Source organism: Lacerta agilis, chromosome 4, assembly GCF_009819535.1.
Source record: "Lacerta agilis isolate rLacAgi1 chromosome 4, rLacAgi1.pri, whole genome shotgun sequence".
Classification (NCBI taxonomy): Eukaryota; Metazoa; Chordata; class Lepidosauria; order Squamata; family Lacertidae; genus Lacerta; species Lacerta agilis.
Genome location: NC_046315.1, coordinates 36,014,276 through 36,032,577, shown reverse-complemented (window position 1 = coordinate 36,032,577; position 18,302 = coordinate 36,014,276). Strand labels below are relative to the sequence as shown.

At 41.9% G+C, this 18,302-nt stretch overlaps 1 protein-coding gene across 4 annotated transcripts; it reads right to left on the bottom strand.

Moving 5' to 3' along the window:
- Positions 1-1,826: 1,826 nt before the first annotated feature.
- On the bottom strand, positions 1,827-16,784 carry C4H3orf52 (chromosome 4 C3orf52 homolog). 4 transcript variants are annotated; one of them, XM_033146726.1, is made up of 8 exons: positions 16,524-16,784; positions 13,278-13,433; positions 11,799-12,061; positions 9,358-9,481; positions 7,510-7,667; positions 5,521-5,591; positions 4,201-4,400; positions 1,827-2,634 (listed from the first exon to the last, which is right to left on the bottom strand). In XM_033146726.1, the coding sequence occupies exons 3-8, from the start codon at positions 11,883-11,885 to the stop codon at positions 2,615-2,617; spliced, it is 660 nt and encodes a 219-aa protein (XP_033002617.1). In that variant the 5' UTR covers positions 11,886-12,061; positions 13,278-13,433; positions 16,524-16,784; the 3' UTR covers positions 1,827-2,614. The 4 variants fall into 4 exon arrangements, with proteins under 4 accessions (XP_033002617.1, XP_033002615.1, XP_033002618.1 ...); XM_033146724.1 differs by lacking the exon at positions 13,278-13,433; XM_033146727.1 differs by lacking the exon at positions 13,278-13,433 and having other exon boundaries at positions 7,510-7,664.
- Between the last annotated feature and the right edge of the window lie 1,518 nt (positions 16,785-18,302).

The following is an 18,302-nucleotide window of genomic DNA, read 5'->3' as shown; positions in this document are numbered from 1 at the left end:
ACCAGAAACAGGCCCCGACCCAGCACCCGCACAAGAGGTTATGAGCCTGGAGCTGCTTCCCGACCGCCCTATTCAGGCACAAGAAGTTGCACACCATTCCAAGAAAGATAGGGTCATCTCCCGGGTCCTGGACTGGGTGTGGAGGGGATGGCCCAGCAGCAGCCCCGGGCCAGAATTCGCTGGCTACACAACCCGTAAACATGAACTGTCGGCCCACAAGGGGTGCCTGTTATGGGGAAGCAGGGTCGTCGTTCCTGAGCCCCTTCGCAAAAGGGTCCTTGCAGCCCTTCACGAGACACACCCAGGGGTAGTGAGAATGAAGGCCCTCGCCAGGAGTTATGTATGGTGGCCAGGGATTGACGGAGAGATAGAGACCTGGGTCAAACACTGCCAGGCCTGCCAAGAATCCCGCCCAGATCCCCCAAGGTCCCCAGTGCAGTCCTGGGAGTCCGCCCGAGCACCATGGTCACGGCTGCACATGGACTTCGCGGGCCCCTTCCAGGGGAAAACATTCTTCATAGTGGTGGACTCCTACACCAAATGGCTGGAAGTCGCACTGGTACCATCCACTTCTACGTCCGCAGCCATCAAGGTACTACGCAGGCTGTTTGCAACCCATGGACTCCCGGACACTCTCGTCTCAGACAACGGAACCGCATTTACGTCAGAAGAATTCCTGACCTTCACAACGCAGAATGCCATCCGCCACATCCGCTCAGCACCATTCCACCCTGCCACCAATGGCCAAGCAGAGCGCATGGTGCGGACCACCAAGGACACCCTACGCCGCATGACGCAAGGGGACTGGGAGTACCGCCTTGCCACATTCCTTCTAGCACAGCACAGCACCCCCAGCTCAACGACTGGCCGGAGCCCCGCTGAACTACTAATGGGCCGGCGCCTTGCAATCAGACTGGACCGCCTCCACCCCGACAGAGCTCAGGATGAGGTAGTGGTGGGTGAAGGCAGGAACCCCCGGACCTTTGTGGCCCAGGATCCAGTGTACGCAAAGAATTTTGGAGCAGGCCCAGCATGGGTACCCGCCACAGTCACCAGGGTGACGGGCCCTGTGTCATACGAGGTGCTAACAGAGGGGGGGCAATGCTGGCGCCGCCACTGCGACCAGCTACGGCGACGATTCCCAGGAGAAAACCAGGAGGAGGACAGGTCAGAGGAGTCCCAAGGGAACAGTGGGGCATTGAGACCCGTAGAGCAGGAGGGGCCGGCAGGGGAGGCAGAATCAGTAAATACTGAGAGGACCCGAGAGGCCGAAAGGGCACCGGAACCAGAGCCACGACAGAGCGAGCTGGTTGCGCCAGACCAAACAGCCCCATCACAACCAGCAGCCTCGGAACACGAGCCAGAACCAGAACCCCTGACCAGGGAACAGCCTAGGCCGCAACGCACACGTAGGCGACCAGCGTACCTTGAGGACTATGGATGCAACCTCCCAGGCAGGACTGGAACTTAGAGGGGAGGGGTGTTATGTACTGAGTTGAATAGGATCCAAACTGCAGCAGGCTGATTGGTCCTAGAACAATAGGATTGAGATTGCAGCAGTCTGATTGGTCCGCAGGAGCCACCCAATCCAGCTCCAGGTGGAAGTGAATCTGCACTCTGATTCGCATACAGGAGTATCCCGGAATTAGCCAATCACGTGGGGCCCATTGTGTAAATAGTGTATATAAAGCAAACGTTTTGGGGGAACTACAGTCCTCACTACTATGAGCTGAATAAAGAGCATGAAATTCACACTCGACTCCGAGTATCTTTCAGAAGCAATGAACATAAAAAAAGAATTGGTTAATTGAAAAAATAGAACATTGTTGCAAGGCATTTCAGCACAATCATTTTATTATACAACAACTGCACTTTTGTTTCTATTTGTGTCCCTCTAGATGTCTCTTTCATTGCACATTCATGATGATTTATGCTTCTGATGCTATTGGATCACACATGATCCTGCTTACTGTTTATACCTGCACATGTTTTGTGGTGGTCATACTACTTCATTGCCAACCAAAGTTTATCCTGTAAGTTTTCATACCATACAAATGTTTGGGGTTTCTTGTCCAGATTTTGTTGCATTATAGACCCCTCCAGGCAGCAGTAATGTGGATGCAAGAATACACACCTTAATACACACAGTCCAGCAGTCTGCTGGGAAACTTGAAAAGATTGCAGTCTGCTGAGAAACTTGGAAAGACTTTAACTGAGAAACCAAAATGGCTTTCAGAATGATCCTTTAGTAACTTTGGGTTCATGATACTAAGGAACAACTCAAGCTTAAATGGAGCCTTGTGTGTTTATTTTCTGGAACTCTCCTTTCATCAAGCTGCAAATAACCAGATTTGGTTGTGGTCAGATAGCAGTCCAACAAACTCATATGTTCTTCTAAACAGGCATCTGTAACATTGTCAGGGGCCATCATCTTATCCACTTGACTGATGCAGTCATATTCTCCTGAAGTTCTTGATTTCAGTAAGAGGACTGAGGACAAGCTGGAAATGATCCATAGTTCTTTGAACAAGATCCCATTGTTTTCATATATGAGGCTTCCTCTGATGACATTTTGGAGCGCCACCAGTCTGCTTACTATTCACGCTTCTGCATACTATTTGCCAGTCTGTATTTCTTTAGAAACAAGAATATTATTACTTTTGAGAAGAAGAAAGAAAGCCATTGCTAAAACTAATAACTGACTGGCACATTTCCCTTAAATTTATCTTCTCTAATTTACACTCATCCACAAATATACAAACATATAACCAATTGTTATATACGTGCCAGAGAGAGAGAGAGAGAGAGAAAACACATAAGCCAGGCATAGGCAAACTTGGCCCTCTGGATGTTTTGGGACTACAACTCCCATAACCCCTAGCTAACAGGACCAGTAGTCAGGGGTGATGGGAGTTGTAGTCCCAAAACATCTGGAGGGCCGAGTTTGCCTATGCCTGACATAAGCCAACACATACACAGACAGTCTAGTTCTGGATCATAAAGTTATTAGCAATGCAATATTAATCAGACATAAAGGCCACATCCACACTGTACATTTAAAGCACTATTATACCACATGCCTTACCTCAAAGAATCTTGGGGACTGTACTTTGTTAAGGGTCTCCTAACAACTCTCAGCACCCTTAACCAGTTACAGTTCCCATGATTCTTTGGGAGAAGCCATGACTGTTGAAGTGGTAAAAGAGTGCTTTAAGTTTGAATATAGTATGGATATGATCAAAGTCATTAGTGCAATATTTGAGCTTGTTAAAGAAGTGGTTATTAACCCCACTATGTAGAACCAATGACAATACACTCAATGACCTTGGAAGTCGAATGGAATCCAATCTGGAAGTCCGTTCGACTTCCAAAACATTTGGAAACCAAAGTGCAGCTTCTGATTGGCTGCAGGAAGCAGTGGAAGCCCCATCGGATGTTCGGCTTCCCAAAATAGTTCACACACTGGAACAGTCACTTCCAGGTTTGTGGCATTCAGGAGCCAAAACGTTCAAGTACTAAGCTGTTCGAAAACCAAGGTACGACTGTACTGTTGTTTTATACTCTGGGAATTATACAACAGTAAGGGAATCAGAATATTCACAGAATCTGCATATAAGGTTGCATACTGCAAAGTTGTTCCATTGGCACAAGAATGCATGCCTGCACAACAGGTCTTCCTTTCCCTGCATCCTCCAAATTTTCTCCAGAAGCTTGGAAGAAACCCCAGAACAGATTAGGGGTGGAGGAGGCACATGAGGAAAGGGAGTCCCATTGTGCAGGTGTAAGTTATTGTGCTAATCAGATAACTTCCCTGGATATAATCTATGGCAGGCATGTCCAACAGGTAGATCGTGATCTACTGGTAGATCACTGGACATCTGTGGTAGATCACTGGTAGATCATTGGCTCCCCCCAAAGAAGCTCAGCAGCTTTGGCTCTCAACTTTGACCCAAATCACCCAAACACGGATGGCTTTCCTTCCTAAAAAAAGCTCAACAACCTCAACTTGAACCCTGCAAAAGGGGGTAGATCACTGCCAGTTTTTAACTCTGTGAGTAGATCGCAGACTCTTGGAAGTTGGCCACCCCTGATCTATGGGAATGAAATATTACAGAGAGGTTCATTCACTAAATGCCCTTTCTATGAAATTTACACTTTTAAAAATAATGAGTACAGTTCTTCACTACATGAGTTACTTACGCGTTACTGAAAGAGAAGTTGGATCAAGTGTCATGTTTGTGCAATCAGGTACATTCAGCCCATCCATTTCTTCCTTGTCATAAATATTTTGCCTTAAAATATTCATCACAAACCCTTCACTCATTCTAGACTTCATAAACTCTTCATTCTCAGGAGGCACTTGGAACCATAAAAGGTAGGATGCTGAGTTGTTTTCTTTACTGTAAGAAGGAAAGAAGCTTTGTGGGGATGAGAAGCCATTGGGTTATACAGCTATTCCTTCCCCCTACTTTCAATACTCTTCATGAGGTAATGTGATAAATTTGGGAGCAAAAAACAAAGAAAGACTGGGGTGTTCTCCTCTGCATCAAAGGAATGTAAACTGGCAGTATAATGACAATGATAATGATTAATATACCCTGTGCATCTAGCTGCGTTTCCCCAGCCACTCTGGGCGACTCCCAACAGAATATTAAAAACACAATAAAACATCAAACATTAAAAGCTTCACTGAAGAGGGTTGCTTTCAGGTGTCTTCTAAAAGTTAGTTAGTTGTTTATTTCCTTGATATCTGATGGGAGGGCATTCCACAGGGTGGGCTCCACTACCGAGAAGGCTCTCTGCCTGGTTCCCTGCAACCTCACTTCTCGCAGTGAGGGAACCACCAGAAGGCCCTCGGAGCTGGACCTCAGTGTCTGGGCTGAGTGATGGGGGTAGAGAAGCTCCTTCAGGTATACTGGACCAAGGCCATTTCATGTTGGAGTGGTTTAAAAAATAAATCTCTCTGTGAGTGTGTACCAACAACTTTTCAGAACCCCAAAGCTATATTGTAGGGCTCCTGCATCCTTAATCATTGTGAAGAGGAATGCATGTAGCTTGCTGGGTGGACTGTTATTGCACCAGCCACCCTTAATACTTTAATAGCAACAGGTTAGGGCTGCCATACAGCTGGATTTTCTCAGACATGTCCAGGAATCTCTTAGAAAAATGGTGTCGTGGCGGATTTTTGCTGAATTGGCAAAATGTCTGGGTAAACCCAGACATATGGCAAGATGGCTAACAAAAAATGGGGGGTGTTCCCCCCAAAAGCTCAACAACTTCAACAAAAAAAGAGCCTCTGTCCGGATTTTCACTTTGGGGGAGAATGGTAACCCTACAACAGGTGGTGAGTGCTGAACGAAGTAGAGCCAAAACAGGGCCACCAAGAAACAATTTTTTTAAAAAAGTGGACTGAACATTTTAAGAAATCGAATAAAATTTCTCAACACACTCCCCCCCCATTCAGTTTCAGGTGTTCTAAATCACATAATTGATTCCTTGGAGTTGATTCCCCTTTCCTACCTGAAGGAAACAACTTCAGCCATGACAAAATAACGCCCAAGTGCAGGTGAATGACTGTATACATCTGTAAGCTTGAGAGAGAAGACATTAATTACTGACACATATTATTCACTTATCTATTTATTTATTGCATTTATGTCTCTCTAAGGAGCTCCGTGTGGTGTACATGGTTCTCATCCTCTTAGTTTATTCCCAACATCAACCTTGTAAAGCAGGTTAGGTTGGGAGGCAGTGACTGGCCCAAGTTCAACCACTGGGCTTCATGTGTTTTCATTTTGTACTTTTATGTTGTGAACTGTCCTGTGATCTTTGGATGAAGGGTGGTATGCAAATTTAACAAGCAAAGGCTATGAACCCAGGTCTCTCCCAGGTCCTAGAGCAACACACTAACGACTGCACCACACTGGTTCCTGATACTGCACATTGCATTGATATTGTTTAGCTATTCTCCATGACACTCCATGATATTATGGGGTATAACACTTCAGAAATGTCAGCTACAGAGTTACAAATTACTTTAGATAAATAGTAAGTCTCCTTCTGACATTTTGCTTGCCTAAATTACATCCTGCCTTCTTTCCTTGAAGGCAAAAGTATACCTTCCTATCACTTTTGTTTCCCAACTAGTTCCCAAGTAGCCACTCTTCCTGCTTTTCTAAGGGGGGGGGATATCTTAACATTCTGACTAGGTTACCCAAGGGATTACCGATATGCACAATGAAAATACCACCATCAGTTGGACCAGGCTCCGTGTAGCTTAGAAGGCCCTGGTGTAATTATCACTGCATCATATTATTCCCAGGGACATTCCTGGAAGGGGGGGTGCAGCTGACCTGTTTGGGGAATGAGAGGAGTCATCTTCTTCCCCCAAGAATGCTCCTGGGAACGACTAACACCAGAGGCCCTGACTTGCACCCAAGATTGAGGGGGCCCAGTGCATGGCGCGCTTGTGAGTTCATGTGCGCAACAAGCATTGTTGGGAGGAGGCTGAGTGTGGATCCCAGCATGATATAGCTTCAATGGCTGGTGGCTCCTCCTCTCTCGCACTCAGGAGCCAGCCACTGAAGCTGTGCCATGCTCAGCTCAGCACTTGGCCTCCTCCATCCCCTCAACACTGAGGGGCTCCTAGCAGATATTGGGGGGCAAAGACACTGGTGCCCCTGGACAACACATTGTGACATAGGAATGATCTCATTGGAATATTCTATTCAAAATGGAGAGGGATACCTTGTTTGGCTGATTGTTGCCACCCCAAGCAACAGTAAGGATGGATGGCTCACCATAGAGCCATTCTGAACAGATTCCATTTCTCCCAGAACTGGATCCATGTTCCCTTGTTGATGGGTGGACAATTCCACCCACTTTTACAAAGAGGGAGGGAGGTGCTAGGGATTGGTCCAAGGGCTGCCTCCTTATTTCTTTAACCTTTTAAATATTTTAGTTTGTTTAGAGCAGCTTTGTGGCTGCAGTGTGTGTGTGTGTGTGTGTGTGTGTGTGTGTAAACAAACTTCCAAGAAATGACTGTACATGATAATGTGCAGTCCCTACCTGGAAATTGTACAGGGTGGAGGAGATGACTGTCCCATCTTTCCCTCCTTACACTGACTGGCAGTAGCTCATCAGGCTTTCAGATAGAGGACAATTCTCTTCCCTATCTGGAGATGCCTGGGATTGAACCTGGGATTCTCCACATGCATGACAGATGCTCTGTTACTGACCTATGGCCCATCTGCTAAGGATGAGGCTCTTGTGGCTTATAAGAATGGGACAGAAAATATGCTCATGTGTGAGATCATGTGTCCTTTGAGTCAGAAAGGACCATGAAGATCATCTGGTCCAATGTACTGCTTAATGCAGGATGAATAAAGTGGCAGAATGAATAAATACAGGAGGAGACGTAAAGGAAGTTCTGTTGCACCACCAGAAACTGTTCAATTTGTGCAATGATGCCACTGGATACCACTATGGGACTTTAGCTGGAAAACTTACCCTCTTGCTAAGATTTTCAAAAATCAACTTAAATGCTGATTCTGAGAGCTCCAGGTCAGGATTAGTACAGTGAATTTTTAATATCCCTGTGAAATTATGAAAACTGCCATTTGCTATTGATTCAGGGTCCCAGTAGTCATCTTCATCTATGTAAACCCCTAGAATAATAAAAAAAGTATTTGTAGTAACTCTCAAAAGCTAGCCAATATATTTTTCATCATATAGTGAGTAATAATAATAATAATAATAATAATAATAATAATAATAATAATAAAAATAAAAATTAGCCCCTTCCTCTCGATGAGATGAAACCCATGTCTATATTTCAATTTCATTAAACCAAGATCAGTAGTTTGGGCTGTTGGAGGACATCTAGAAAACCTCCTGCTCAGTGCAGGAACCTTGCAAATACAGCCCATTCCACCCCATGTACCTGTGAACAGCAGTGGGTGGGCAGAGAGTAGAATGATGGCTTGATGCCCAGCCATATACCTGCATTCAAGCACAGATGAGTCTATGTGCATACAAACTGCACGTGGAAAATTCAATTCACATGATCAAGCTTCTTGAAAAAGAGGCATGGAAAAAATGTGAAGCAAATAAATAAAACCAGTGACCTTGTCTTTGAGAAGTTTTCTAAGTATATGTACAGTCTGTACACATTTAGGCTCTTTCACACTCTCCCCCTCATACATTTTTAATTGAATGTTCAATACACATGCAGATGACATGATTACATTTACTCCCAGGGCTAAATTTAAAGCAGAAGTAATGCTAGCATACCCAGACACTGGTGGTGCCTCTCTTTCACAGCATATAGACACAACTGTCTCTTGGGACCTAACTAGACACAGTGCATGGGATGCATAGTATCATGTGCTCTGTACAAATAAAGCGGCTGTGGTGAAAGTTCAGATTGGAATCACAGTGCTCAGGAGGGGAATTTAACACTTAGCTGTTTTATGCAAACACACATGCTTTATGTGTAATAAACATGTTTCACTTTCAGTGTTGATCTATAACCCCCCCCCCAAAAAAAAATTAAAAGTGTGTTGAAAACTGAATAAGTCTGAAAGCCATTTTTAAACCAACTATAACATGTTAAATTTTGAATGCTCTGTCAGTTTTGCATCATAGTCAAAACAACTCCCATCATCCCTGACCTCTGGTCCTGTTAGCTAGGGATGATGGGAGTTGTAGTCCCAAAACATCTGGAGGGCCGAGTTTGCCTATGCCTGTCAAGACAGCTTTGTGAGGAGGAATCCTAGTTTTTCTTTCATAGATGGAGAAAGGTGAGAGACATTGCCCAAGATCACATAAGAAGTTCAAGGCAGAGGTGAGTGTTGATTCCAAGTCTTCAGATAAATGTCTAACTGCAGGGATAATGCTGGTTTTAAATTCTGTGCCATTTCTAATCCACAGGAGTACCCCTCCTCAAACAGAACTATCATAGAAACACTGTCTGTATACACACTCTACATTTAAAGCACACACACCCAATAATCCTGAGAACTGTAGTTTGCTAAGGGTTCTGGAAATTGTAGCTCTGTGGTGATAAATTATAGTTCCTAGGATTCTTGGGTATGTGTTTCCTTAAAATGTATGGTGTGTACGCTGCCATAGAAGTCCCAATCTAGATGACTACATTAAGTCCCATTGCAATCCTATACCCACTTACCTGGAAGTAAGGCCTGTTGAACTCAGTAGGACTTACTTCATTCAGTATAGACATCATATAAGGACTGCCCTGTTAGTCACAAGTAACTTGAGATGGATTGAAACCATGGTGGGGAGCAGCTCTCCCCACATATTTTTGATGTCATTTCATATTGGAAGAAGGGTACATACCTGAATAGAAAACTAAACTTAGAATAGTCATAAGAATCAACACCAGAAAAGCGGAAGTTAAAATCATCCACAGCTTGCATTTCCAAAAAACAATTTCAAAACATGACTTGAAGTAGGCTGTCGTCTGTCACAAAAAAGAGTAAAAGGGGGGAAATATGTTAATAAGTTATGTGAAAGATTGAAAGCAATCTCTAATTGAATTATTCCAACACACATGTCTTAGATTTGAACTTGTAGATCAAGGTAACCAATGCCGCTAAATGTTGTTGAACTATGGCTTCCATGACCCCCGGCCATTGCTCAAGCTGGATGGGACTGACAAGAGTTGGAGTCCAACAACATCTCAAGGGCATCATTCTTCCTACCCAAAGTCTATAACAATATTGGAAACCTCAAAAGGAGATGTTGGAGCTCGGAACTCAACAAGTAGAAGCTGTCATACTAAGTTCCTAGCTTGAAGAGCTAACTGTTACACCTTTAGTAAACATCTGTGTTTGCTAAGCAGGATGTTTGCTATCACATGCATACTTGCTTAAACCAGCACCTTCTTTGTTGAGAATAAAGAGCAATAGGATTACAACAGTTTCAGGTGTGAATAGCTGTAGCCTTTGAAATCCATGGTCTTGCACCATAAATATGATAGTGAGCACATCACATTAAAAAAAAAAATAGAGTTGCAACATGTGCATGACTACCTAGGAATAAATCACATGCAGATTTAAACATTTTATTTTAACAACTGAGACCTGCAATAAAATGTTGCAGTGTTGAGTGCCTGACTGCACTGTTCACCCATTGTACTGTTGACCGTATTGTTTGCTACCCCACAATACTCCATTCCATCCCTCCTCTCACCAGATTCCCACCTTCCCAACATGTTAGGTCCCCTACCACCACCAAGATTTGTTTGTACTTCAGCAAGCCTTGGGGATCACCTCAACCTGCTGATAGCAACATCTTGTTTGTGTGTTATGAATTGTTTGCTCTGTAAGAAGCAACACTTTGAGAACTGAGATTGTTGTTAGCATACTGAATTTTAATATCTGAACTTGTAAAAGTATATATCTTTTATTTATGTGCAGATTCCCCACCCTCCCACTCTAAGAACTGTTAATGACTGGGGGGGGGAGTGATAACCCTTTTAAAGCAGCAACCTTAGAGACATTTACCTGTCCCATTGAACTTGATGGCTCTTGCTTCTAAGCAGATATACATAGGGCTTAATTGTAAAATAATCAAAATCCACATTGGTTTTACTAGTCGAAAGCCATGTATACATAACATACATAAATGTAAGACTTTTGATAATGGAAGGGTTTAAAAAAATACCATGGCAACATGATTGTTCTAAGAACACAGTCATTTGTGATTGAATCATTTAAGGTTCTAGTCCAGGAAAGTAGATCTAGAGTACTCAAAACTGCACACTCAAAAAGCTAAAATCTACTGATTAACTGTTTTAAGGAAATGGGAATTAAGGTTGCCTACAACTCAGCATTAAAAAGAGAGAGAAATCTCGAGAACCCAAATTCACGTATTTGCCCATCCTACGCATATTGTAGATGGCAGATATGGGGGCTAAGAGAGAGTGGCTTGCCTAAGGCTCCCAAATCAGTTTATGGAGAGAGAAAGATTCATTTTGACTGGAGCATGCCTTTTGAAATGTCACTTTTCAAATTACTAGATCTATTAGCAAACCAAAACAGCTGGTATTCTGCTAGCCAAGCAAATACTTGAGCTCCAGGATCAAGTACAAATTAGATACCTATTGGTATAGATCTTAATGTGAACCTACCTAATTTGCATGCCCTAAAACCATACACAAAGCAAAATGCACTGTCCCTCAGAATACACCATTCTCTGAATTTTGCGACATGGTTCTCCAATGAAAAAAATGAATATACACAAAGGCATACACTAGGGAAAAGTGTGCATAAAACAACATGCAAAAATGCATTATATTTGGGGTAACTGTTTGCCAAAATGTGTACATTAGATAAAACTGAATGCATGAATGTGTATATTAAGAGAACACACACACACACACACACACACACGGAAATGCTGGTGAATTTTCATGACAACTTTTTTAAAAGTTGCAAACTGATGTGGAAATGTGGCAAGATTAAGATTAGAAAAATGAGGAAGTGAGAGAAACTGAAGCTGGCTGATTCGTGCATTGCTACACTCCTGAAACTGATATGTTGGTATACTTAGTGAGAAACAGGTGTTGTATCTGTTAAATAGGGGGTGTTTCACACTGAATTTCCCAATTTCTCTGTGTGATACACACACATACACACACACACGTGTGTGTGTGTGTGTGTGCGTGCTAAAGTCAAAGCTTGTCCCAAGAGAATTCTTTATTAATCCGGAACAATACAGGTCAATTGTAATAACACATTTTTACCAAACAGAAAATGAATAATTCAGTGGCCTACCTCATTATGGGCTTCAGGATTAAGAGGCTCATGCTCCCGTTCTTCATTGCTTAATGTTGGTAAATCAATGGTCTCATGGCCATTCATTGCTTCTAATTCCCAGTGAAGAACTTTTCAACACAGGACACGTGAGCAGGAAAAACTAACTTCCTCTGCATTTTTAGCCCTGGGTATGTTTCTGATAACACGCCAAAGCCGAAAAGTTTCTATTGTTCCCATGTCCCATATCCTGTGCCCCTGAAACAGGACAATAGACTGGAATGCTTCAAAACAAAAACAAAAAAACAGATTTCAAGTGAGCTCTTGGAAAAATCAATACGTAAAAGTTGAGAAGTCCCAGTTTTATTGGCGTTCGGGAAATGCAAAGTCTCGTTCGAGGGTTGTGCAAAGAAAGGCTGGATTTTCCAGTTTGGTAAGCCTGCCTTCTGCAGACACAAGCAGGTAATATAACCTGAGGCAGCCCAGCCCTTGCTGGAGTGACAAATAAAAGCTCATGCTTGTACAAGAATGAAATTAGATCCTAGACAGGGATGGCCTTATTAGATATCAAAGAACGCTAGCACAAAAAACTGTGATTGTAGGTGAGAGCTGGAAAAATTCAAATTATATACAAAGCTTCTTTTGTATGACAGTGGCTAATTGCTAGACTAATAACTACATAAATCTAGATAAGAGTCTTGCCTAAAGGACCCCAGGAGAACCCTGGCATTTTCATAGAACATTTGATCATTAATTCCTTGAAAGAATTTTGCAAATATAGACTTGGACCTACTAAGCCAACTGGGAAAGAATGAAATATAATATTAAGGCTTAACTCCTAATGCACACTTATTTGAGAGTAAGTCACATCAAACACAATGGCACTTACAGTACCTCTGAATAAACAAATGCAGAATTGTAACATTAGAGTACTGTTGCAAGGGTTAATAGCACAACATCCTGCATGTCTACTTAGAAGTACTGTAAGCCCCATTGACTTCAGTGGGATTTATTCCTGGGTAAGTGAGTTTATTATTGCAACTTTAGAGTCTGTTTATTACTCTTGAGATATCACACTTGGTTTCCATGTCTGTAAAAGCATGTCATCTGAGACTATAGTTATACGTCTTCAACTTCACAGTGACTAGTTCAAGCTAAAGCATGTCTACCCAGCAGTAAATGCCATTGAGCTCAATATTAAATGTATGTTTGAACTTAAAGTGCCCTGACCTGCCAGTGAGGCTATCAGGGGAGAAGCCTCTGTTTCAAGCAGTCCTCTAGCCAAAGTTCTGTCCAGCCCAATCCAGTTTTAAAGATACGAAGAAACAGAGAATGACTTGAAATTATCCAGCAGTCAGTTCTGGACACCACTGAAGCCATGTGGGTCACCTGTTCTTTGTCTTCCATACTATAGTGAGACACGTTTCTGTTTAAATTATAGGAATTATTTCTTAATTTGCATCATTCCAGACATATCAGTTAGCACACACTAATACAAACCTTTTCTCCTCTCTTCTAATAATGCATTTATTCCTCCTTTTTCTTTTCTTTTCGATAAATCTTACATGGTCAATTTACCAGCCAGGGAACAAGGGTGTATGAAGAATTCTAAATACAAATGGGTGCTGTTGCACACATGACTCCACCCCACGGTTCCTACAACCAAAATACAGACATGTAGCCCTGTTTCTGATACATGATTTCAGAGCAGCAGACCGGGAGTAAGCATGGACAACTAGCCTGTGTCTTCTTAGAAGGTGGCACAATGGGTCAGTGTGTCTGCCTGTTAACCGGAAGTTTGGTGGTTCGAGCCCACCCAGGGACAGCTGAGGGAAGGATTCCTGCATTGCAGGAGGTTGGACTAGATGTCCCTGAGGGTCCCTTCCAACTCCACAATTCTATGATTCCCTCACCCTCGTTATTGCAATGGTTTGAAAGTCCTGCCCCATGCACGGTTGCATCATGGTAAAGGTGGTTTGCAATAGGAAGTCATCCTTCTGGCCAAGAGAAATGCATTTTTTGTGGTCAGTCTACCTTTCTATTTTTCTTTTTGTGAAGAGTTGGGGTGCACTGTTGCACTGATTATATAACAATTATGTTATGTATAATCACAAATATGTATGTGATTACACTATACCCTTCCTGTTAACATGATCGTTTCAGGTGGTCTTTTCCAGGGGTCCTGTGAAAATGAATACGATCACTGCTCACTCAGATCACTGGTGAATTTGCAACCATCTTTCTGAGAAACATTAGACATCCCATGGCAGGTGTAGTATTGACCTAAGTGCATTTGTGTTTGTTCTCACCATGCACATGGTGGACCATCCCAAAATGAACAGTGATGTTAACCAGTCCTTTCATGTAATGGATATGAGTCACTTTTTGCTCAACTCATCTTATATTGCAATCCAAATGAGCACATTTTATTTACACAACTCATAGTAAATAGTTTCCTGTTCCCACAGAAGCCCCAGTTTGAAAATGACAATGCTACTCTTTAAAACTTCCATAAGCTGAATAGGAAACATGGAGTTTAAATTCTGTCAGAGCCATTTAAAAGAAACCCAATAAGAAATGTCATATAAAAAGGTTTCTGTTTTGTTTTTGCTTTTTACCAAAATTAGTTTTAGTTTCAATTCTTCCAAAGGCCTTAAGGTTTTACAGTTTTAAAAGCCCTGTGGAGATCTCTGGGGACACACTTGTAGTTTCAAAACAACAACCACCAAGTACCTGTGGAGCAAATGCAGACTTTGGAATTTGAAAGAGCTGGATAACATTTTATTCATTACATAATTTATTTCTTTTAGATTCCTGACTGATGCTATTCTCTGAGGTTCAGACTCAGAAGGAATGAAACATGGTCTGTATGGAAAACAAATAGAACTATGGCATAGTTGCTGTTTATGTGGATGTTCACGCTGTTTCCTCCAGAAACCGTTACCAACTCTGGACATTTTCAGAATGGATTGAACTAACACACACACACACACACACACACACAAAAAAAAGGCATTGTATTGGGAAAATATGCTTTGTAGAAATGTGTATATTAGCTAAAAATGCATACAGTTTAAGCTGTAGTCCTATACACACTTATCCAAGAGGATGTTCCGTTGAACTCAATGGGATTTACTTCTGAGTAAACGTGAGTAGGATTACATTGTTGGTCCTTTTTTGCATAATACACTTAAGTCACTTTTCTGCATCCTGGGCTTTCATCTAAACAAGAAAAGTCTTGCATCTCTTCCCAGAAGATTCTCAGGCTTTGTCAGACAAATGCTTTTTTAATATCCTTGTGTTTTGTCAATTTTACTTTTTGCTTAACTTGACCTATTTTGGGAAAAGATTTATAATGAAATGAAGAAGGTGTTGAAAAACACATTTAAAAAGAAACCAGAAGCCTTTTTACTGGGTATCCTAGGCCAAGAGATTCCAAAATGTGATAGAACTTTATTTATGTATGCCACAACAGCAGCTAGAATTTTGATAGCTAAGAATTGGAAGACAGAAGAAATACCAATGATTGAAGAATGGCAGATGAAAATGATAGACTATATGGAGCTTGCTGAGATGACCAGGAAACTTCGTGACTGGAGGGACAACGCAGTGGAAGAAGAGTAGAAGAAATTTAAATTGTATCTTAAAAATCATTGTATGATTGAAAATTAGATATAATTTGGAAGGAAAGATAGACTGCAGATTTAAAATTTGGTTAAGTGTGTGGGAATTGTGAGAAATGAGTTAAGATATTAGATAAGATTAATGTTTTTTATAGTAAAGTAAGATATTTAAAGATGGTAAGAAATTACTAAAGATGATTGACAAGGAACGCAAGAAGTGGAGATGGGAGGAAGTCAAGATACAATGTAAAGGATAGAAGTTAGTGATAATAATATGTTTTTCTTTTTCTTCATTTTTAATGTAGGTTTGTTTTCTTTTTTATGGTTGTATTGTTTTGTATTTGTTTGTTTTATTGTTGTTTTTTATTATTGTTTTTCTTTTGAAAAAATTAATAATTTTTTTTTAAAAAAAAAACTTGACCTATTTTGTTTAATTCAATATAGTACAGCTTTGATACCCTAGGTAGTATTACATCTGCACAACTCATTACTATAAACTCACATGTCCATCCACGCGGGTGGCGCTGTGGGTTAAACCACAGAGCCTAGGGCTTGTCAAACAGAAGGTCGGTGGTTCAAATCCCCGCGACGGGGTGAGCTCCCATTGCTTGGTCTCTGCTCCTGCCAACCTAGCAGTTCAAAAGCACGTCAAAGTGCAAGTAGATAAATAGGTACCACTCCGGGGGCAAGATAAATGGCATTTCCATGTGCTGCTCTGGTTTGCCCGAAGTGGCATAGCCACGCTGGCCACATGACCTGGAAGCTGTACGTCAGCTCCCTCGGCCAGTATAGCGAGATGAGCACCACAACCCGAGAGTTGTCCGCGAATGGACCTAATGGTCAGGGGTCCCTTTACCTTTACCTTACACTCACACAGTGTTGTAGCCAAAGTCAGTGATACTCAGAGTGGGCCCAGTGAAAGAAACGGGAATTTCAATTAACCTACTCTGAATATAACTTAGTTGGATACAACCCACCCACACAATATTGTGTGTTGTGTACTTGGGTAATTAACCTGAGTCATGGAAGGTGCTTTCCATGTGAAAATACCACTGTATCAGAATCTAGATTTGTCATCACATTTATTTGAGTATACATGTAAAGGAAGAATCTAAATGCATACCTTAAGTTTATGCAGTCCAGCAGCCTGAAATTCTGAATTCACTTTGAAGCTGCAATCTTTTAATGTGTGCCTGGAACCCATTATCTTTCCAATGGAATTTTCTCTTGTTTTCTTTTAGTGTTTAGTCCCTTTCACTCTCCATTGGCTCTTTCTTAACCAGACAGGGGAGAATGTGGGAATATTCTCTGTTATCGCTCAGGAGGTAAAACTGCAGATGAATCATTAACTGTGCTAGTGTGTTGCTTCACTTTTCCACATAACCCGGACGTCCAGAGTTCATTCACGGTTATTTAGCTTCAGTATAACTTAGTATATCGCTCATCTGTTATTTGTTTATCTGTTTATTGCTATGTTACGGCACTACACTTTTCGTACTTACCACTTTCTGAGCAAGAGGAAGTCGCAGTGGCAGGTGTTTACAAGGTTAATGTTGACAAGTCATGTTGTGCTCCCATAATGCTTGATGTTGGTCATTTCATTTCATTTTAACAAGTTGAATGTAGAGGAGCAAGCAGATACTTAGGCAGCTTGTATAACAAGGTCAGGTAACCTCTGACCCTCCGAAAGCTAGAACTGATGTGAGTCCAACAGTATATGGCCATACCAAGCACAGATTAGCCATACTTATTATATAAGTACTTATTGTATAAGCCCTTTGAATTCCCTAAAGTTACTTCCATCTAAAAAAAAAATCAGACTGTTTCACTTTCATTAGCCCCATCACCAACTGAAAAACTGTTTTTTCCAACACCAACCTTGGAAGATAGGTAGGGCATGCATTCATTTGGAAACATTGACTGTCGAACTGTTTAGAGGAGCCAGTGTGGTGTTGTGGTTAAGAGTGGTAGACTCGTAATCTGGTGAACTGGGTTCACGTCTCCGCTCCTCCACATGTAGCTGCTGGGTGACCTTGGGCTAGTCACACTTCTTTGAAGTCTCTCAGCCTCACTCACCTCACAGAGTGTTTGTTGTGGGGGAGGAAGGGAAAGGAGAATGTTAGCCGCTTTGAAACTCCTTCGGGTAGTGATAAAGCGGGATATCGAATCCAAACTCTTCTTCTTCTTCTTTTGAAATCACCGCTGTCCACGGGGGTTCCGGTGGCTGCCATGGTGAAGAGCACCTACCCCCCTCTTCGGCTGGTGTGTCAACTGTGTCATTTCCCAATCAGGAATAATGTAGTCACTGTGGCACATGTGTTGGTGTCCTTATATTTAGCCTGTTGCAATGTGTTCTATGTGGGGCAGACTGTGGCTGGTGCAGAATAATACCGCCTAGATGGTGCTCTTTATTGAGTGCATGTTACACACCATTGCTGAAGGATTGGCTGCCTATTAAAAGCAAACCACTTTAAAAATCATGTTACTTCCATTTAAAGCAACTTTGCAATAGGGCTACCCAAAAGACCAGCAAAGACATTTAGATCAACAAATGAAACCTGATTATATTTGCCAAGACCTAATGATTTTTGGCTTATGGTAACATGGTAGTGGGCGTTTTCACTGGTGACACCAGTGTTGTGGATTTCTCTTCCTGCTGAAATATTACCATTCCACTGACTCTCAAAGTCACACCTGCTTAAGCAAATATTCCCCTGATCTTCTAAATGGAACCTCTTCTTTTGATTGCTCTTTTAACTAGTGCAACTGTTACACTGTTTTAAGGGGCTTGTTTGCTGCACATTTTAATTAATGGATGTTTTCATGTTTTGATGAAGTTGTTTTATTATGTATTTTAATCTTGACTAGCTGTATCTATACTCATTATTTTGCTGTTGGCTTT

What these genes read in the sequence shown, in the direction of transcription:
- C4H3orf52 (XM_033146726.1), bottom strand. Translation starts at nt 11,885, where the DNA reads ATGAATGGCCATGAGACCATTGATTTACCAACATTAAGCAATGAAGAA. An exon ending in AAGTTTAGTTTTCTATTCAG is followed by an intron (nt 7,668 to 9,357) that starts GTATGTACCCTT and finishes TTATTATTCTAG; the next exon opens with GGGTTTACATAGATGAAGAT. An exon ending in TTGAAAATCTTAGCAAGAGG is followed by an intron (nt 5,592 to 7,509) that starts GTAAGTTTTCCA and finishes TTCTCTCTCAAG; the next exon opens with CTTACAGATGTATACAGTCA.